This window comes from Myotis davidii, unplaced genomic scaffold (assembly GCF_000327345.1).
Source record: "Myotis davidii unplaced genomic scaffold, ASM32734v1 scaffold217, whole genome shotgun sequence".
Lineage (NCBI taxonomy): Eukaryota > Metazoa > Chordata > Mammalia > Chiroptera > Vespertilionidae > Myotis > Myotis davidii.
In genome coordinates this window covers 6,291,468-6,297,079 of record NW_006290034.1, presented here as the reverse complement: position 1 = coordinate 6,297,079, position 5,612 = coordinate 6,291,468, and the positions used below count along the sequence as shown (strand labels likewise).

General features: G+C 49.2%; 1 protein-coding gene across 1 annotated transcript in view; it reads left to right on the top strand.

Moving 5' to 3' along the window:
• The first annotated feature begins 108 nt into the window (after window positions 1-108).
• Window positions 109-5,612, top strand: part of DENND2D (DENN/MADD domain containing 2D) — a 24,239-nt gene continuing 18,735 nt past the window's right edge. The window contains exons 1-2 of the mRNA XM_015563527.1: window positions 109-114; window positions 4,987-5,317. Of these exons, the coding sequence (XP_015419013.1) occupies window positions 109-114; window positions 4,987-5,317 (337 nt within the window). The remainder of the gene's footprint in view (window positions 115-4,986; window positions 5,318-5,612) is intronic.

The following is a 5,612-nucleotide window of genomic DNA, read 5'->3' as shown; positions in this document are numbered from 1 at the left end:
CGATGGCCATGGTCCCTGAGCAGACAGCCCTCTGTCTAACCAGGCTGTCCAGCACAGCTCCTTCCTGGGCTGATAGGGGCGAGGGGAGAGGAAGGGGATCGTGGGGGCATGACGGTACCTTCTTGGGCTCTGATATTTGGATGAACATGGACAGCTGGGGATCAATGTCGTTAATCAGGCGATGAACCAGTGCATACTGAGCTCTGTGTTCTAAGGCGGTGCTGCGTGCTTGCTGCTCTCTGTTATAACTGCCCGCTGAGTGAAAAAAAGGGGAAAATATCTGAGACAGTTACCCATCAGACCCCTTCATTGGGCTGAAGACAGGGGTTTGGACACAGCTCTCCTGGTTCTGGTCCTAACTGTAAGAACGAGCTGTGTGGTGACGAGGCTTCGCCCCCATCCAGGGGGGCCAGCGGTTTCCTATTACTGAGACCACAGGCTGCCTCTGATACTGTCCCTCTGACTTGGCACTCTACAATTCTAGGTCCTTTCTATCGATAAATGGCCAGAATATGATGGTTAATGAAACAATGAGGTGCAGAGGGACAGGGAAGGTGTGAAGTCAAGGGATTTCCTTGCAATCCAGGCAAGGAGAAGAGAATTTCAATTCAAATCAGTCAATTCAGGTTCATGTGGAAGACCTCTCAGTAAACGTGTTATAAAAGGTAACCGCTTAAAAAATAAAAAAAGGTGATAGAAGATGCACTATGTTGCAAGACACGGCATGCGATTAAGAACTGGTCTAGAAGGATCTTGGAGTTAATGAGCAAACCTGTTTTCCTCCTCCATTCTCTCAGCAAACCCTGATTCTGAAATGTCAGTTTCCTGTAGTCGTGGGACCGAGATGGTTTTTAAGTTTCCCTCGGTTGGATGAGAAAAACATGTAGCTCTGGAAATTGTACAAATAAGTAGAGTTTTGAGTGCTGGGCCGCTTGTCAACTCTGCAGATGCCACAGCGACAGTTGGTGGGCTCATCAGCAGTGTCCCATGAGCCTGGAGATAAGGTTCCCATCCGAGTATGAATTAAAGGTTCACTTTAGCTGCTTTGTGACTTTGGGCAAGTTTCTTAACATCTCTGAGCCTGTTTCTCCATCGGTAAAGCGGAGATAGTAATACCTACTCAAGGAATTATTGGCAATGCTGATTTGAAATAATGTTTACAAAATGCTTAGCATGGTGCCTGGACGTATAAAGGGCTTAACCCACGAGAGTTATCTGTTTCTTTTAAGTGACTGGCCCAGGAGAACTGAGAAATGCCTACGTTTCCAGGTGTTAGAACTGTAGTTCAGTTCAATAATTCCATATTGGCCATGTGCTAATGTGGTAAATTCACAATGCTGGGAACTTATTCATATTTGTCCAACAGGTTATGCCCGTTGGTGGCTCAGAGCCTTGCACAGTGCCAAAAAGACACCCAAAATTCTATTTGTCCTTTTGCTTCCGAATGTAGTGAGAGGTTTTTAAAAAGTAGGTAGATACTAAGTGAAAGAAGCCCATCTAAAAAGTCTGCGTGCTGTATGATTCCAATTCTATGGAATTCTGGAGACAGCGAGAGGATTGGTCAGTGGTTGCCAGGGGTTCCCAGGGAGGGAGGGAGGAATGAGAAGGTGGAGCATAGGGAATTTTTAGGGCAGTGAAATCATCCACATGACACTAATGGTAAGTCGTGTCATATACAACTGTCAAAACCCACAGATTGTGTGGGACGAGTGGCCCTAATATAAACCATGGACTTTAGTTAATCATAGTGTGTCAATACACAAATGAAAGATGGCAAAGAGGGGGAGGGAATATCTAGGAAGTCTCTCTACTTTCCATTCAATTTTTCTATAAACCTAGAATGGCTCTAAAAATTAGTCTACTCTTTTTTTCTTTTTTTAAGTAAGTGGAATTTTTGCAATTCAATTTCTCTCCCAGTGCTACTTTCTGGAGAGTAGACTCCAGTCTTCAGGCTGGAATGCATTTCTCTTTCCTGTCCCTAAACTGCTCTATGTCTCTCTTAATCCCAGCACCTCTATCGTGTCATGTCTTTCCCAAATGTCAGCTCTGCGGGGACAGGGACCATGCCGCATTCGTTTTTGTGATATCACGTCAGTCTTCTGTTCAGATCTCCCAATGGATCCCCATTCCAAGGGGGTTACATGTACAGGGCAAAGCATGACCACACGGTGAACATGCTTATGTATCTGCCACCAGATTAAGAAGTAGGACATTGCCAGCACCCAGAATCCCTAGGGTATCCTCTCAATTATAACTTCTCCTTTCCTCTCTAGATCAAACATCATCCTGACTTCTCACACATGTACTTGTTTTGCCTATTTTTAACTTTATAGAAATGGAAACTTACATTACGTACTCTCGTATATCTACCTTTTTTGCTCAATTATGTTTGTATGAACTAGCCGTGTCATGTATGTAGCAGTGGCTTATCCACCTTTTACTGCTGAATGGGGCTCCATTGTAAGAATGTGCCCAATCCATCCATTCCCCTGTTTATAGACATTGGAGGCTATTTCTGGTTTGAAGCTACCTCAAACACACGATCATTCTTGTACACGGACACGTATTTTTTCATCATTTTTAAAGGAATGAAGTAGTTTAGTTGGGACCACCATCAAAATGAGTTGGGAAAATTAAGGCACAATAATATCCAACCAATTGGACAAGTTTGTCATGGGCAAGTTCTAAACGTAACACAGAGATGCCTAAGACCCAGGTGCAGCCCAGAGAAGGTCCTGGGGGAAGACACGTGCCCTTGTGTGTGGGATGACACAGAGAATAAGGAACAGAAACAAACCTTGTAATTAAGCGCCAAATTGCAGAGGCCCAGAGTAGAGGCGACTTTTAGAATCTCCAGGCAAAGACCAGACAGTTTAATACCAGGGCTGGATCCCTCGCTCCTGCTCACCCACAGCCTGTGACCGGAGATCACCTGGAGGCCATGCCCAGGAGGGGAAGGGAGCTGTCGCTTGGGGGGTTATACCTATAGAACCTAGACATCTTTCTGCCAGCATGTCTTCTTCCCTCCGCCTCACTTGCCTTTTCAGGCTAAAACTGCTGGGAAAAGAGCAACTTCAGAGGGACTCTACTTCCTCCACCCTTCCCATCCCACAGATGCTGGTCTTGAGGCAGGAAGGGACACAGGACCGTTGCCCACGGAGCAAGTGGGGTTTATCAGCTGCAGATGTTCCTGCCTGAGGAGAGAAGTCTGGAAGCCAGTGAACGTGGGACGGGTGGAGGAGGAGCTGAAAGGCTGTACTGAGATTTGGAATTAGAAAACAGGGAGTGTGGACAGCTGCAACCATCATCATCATCATCATCATCACCATCCCTTAAATTTGGATCACATAAGAGTTTACAAAGAGCGTTCTGTTCCCTAACTTTCACATGTCTGGGGGCTGGGAGTGGCAGGACAGGGTTTACTCCCATGTTGTTCATCTGCCCAGGAACACGCTGGATGATTTGTTCCTTTTTTTTTTCTATCCTGCATATCATAAAATCACACGGCTCTTGCCCCCCCCCCTTTTAAAATGCTCACCAGAACATACATTTATTGATTTTTAGAGAGAAGAAGGGGAAGAGAGAGAGAGAAAGAAACATGGATATGAGAGAGAAATATCAATTGGTTGCTTCCCGTACAGGCCCAGACCTGGGGATGGAACCCATAACATAGGTATGTGCCCTGACCAGAAATCGAACCCTCAACCTTTTTGGTGCATGGGACAATGCTCCAACCAGCTGAGCCACCGGTTGGTGTCCTTTTTTGCCAGGGCGGCCCAGCAGACCCTGCGCGACGGATGAATGGATTACTCTGACACAACGTTTGCTGTGAAAAAGAGGCTAAGGGACTGCCTGGCCAAAGAGACCCGGCAGCCTCGGATCATAAAATCACACGGCTCTTGCCCCCCCCCTTTTAAAATGCTCACCAGAACATACATTTATTGATTTTTAGAGAGAAGAAGGGGAAGAGAGAGAGAGAAAGAAACATGGATATGAGAGAGAAATATCAATTGGTTGCTTCCCGTACAGGCCCAGACCTGGGGATGGAACCCATAACATAGGTATGTGCCCTGACCAGAAATCGAACCCTCAACCTTTTTGGTGCATGGGACAATGCTCCAACCAGCTGAGCCACCGGTTGGTGTCCTTTTTTGCCAGGGCGGCCCAGCAGACCCTGCGCGACGGATGAATGGATTACTCTGACACAACGTTTGCTGTGAAAAAGAGGCTAAGGGACTGCCTGGCCAAAGAGACCCGGCAGCCTCGATTGCCTGCCTCATTAGGCTTTTATTGCAGTTTTATCTTTTGGATACATTCAGTAGGGTGAGTAATCTTGGGAGGACACGTGTTTGCATTGTCCTCTAGGCAAAGGCACCCAAAGATTAGGCATAAGGATTCCAGTAAACACCTGGGGTTCTGCATGTGCACAGACTAATTTGGAAAAGTCATGGAATAATTAGGGGCACCGCCTTCGACACTCCCCTCAGTCTCCTCTAAGTCGGAATTCCCATAAACAGGGCAGGCGGCCTTCCACACACTCCCTTTTCTCAGAATGTCCTCCTTACCAACTTTCCAACCAAGTCTCGTGTGCTCCCCAAGACTTTCTCATCTGATTTATTCCACTTAGCATAATACCCTCCTGGCCATCCACGTTGTCATAAGAGGCAAGATTTCATCATCTTATGGCTGAGCAGTATTCCATTGCATGTATATATACCACAGCTTCTTTATGCAATCATCCAACGAAGGAGAAAACAAACAAACAAACAAACAAAAAGCCAGAGTCATAGATACAGACAACAGAATGGTGGTTACCAGAGGGAAGCGGTGCCTGGGGAAAAGGAAGCGAGCAAAGGGGGTCAAATATATGGTGATGGGAGGAGAGCAGACTTCTTCGAGTGGTGAGCGCACAACAGAGTGAGCATATGTAGCTGCCGAATGATAAGGCTGCACATCTGAAATGTATATGCTATTATCCAATGTTAGTCCAATCAATTAAAAGCAAACAAACAGAGCAGGCTGCTGACAAGGCGGGGTCAGGACCCAGGCCGCATCTCCAGGAGCCCGAGGCCCGGTTCCCCTCGGTCCGTTAGGTGGGGAAGTGGAAGAGGCTCTGAGCAAGGCGGGCTCACACGCCCTGCGCCCCGCGTGGGCAGAAGGACAAATATGGCAAAAGATCTGGACACGGCAGTTGCAGGGGGAGAGACAGAGCGGCTGGAAGGGTTCAGCCAACGAGCTCCCCGCTCCTGGGGTCCATGGGGAGCCGCCTGGAAGGTGCGCGGGTGCCCACGGGGCATTCCCGGCTGGAGCCGCGGAGGTAGGCGCTGGCCTCCCCGGGACCCGCGGAGGGTGGGAGCGGGGTGGCGCCGCCCCGTCCGGACGCCTACGAGCGCCCTCTGTCACCCCACGCGGCCCGCCCAGGTGAGCGGAGGGGGGAGGGGGTGTTGGGCCGCGTCCGGAAGGTGCGACGCCCCGCCTCGCCCCGCCCGGCAGGTCGCCGCGGGCAGGCTCTGCCCGCCCCGGGACCCGCGGAGGGTGGGAGCGGGGTGGCGCCGCCCCGTCCGGACGCCTACGAGCGCCCTCTGTCACCCCACGCGGCCCGCCCAGGTGAG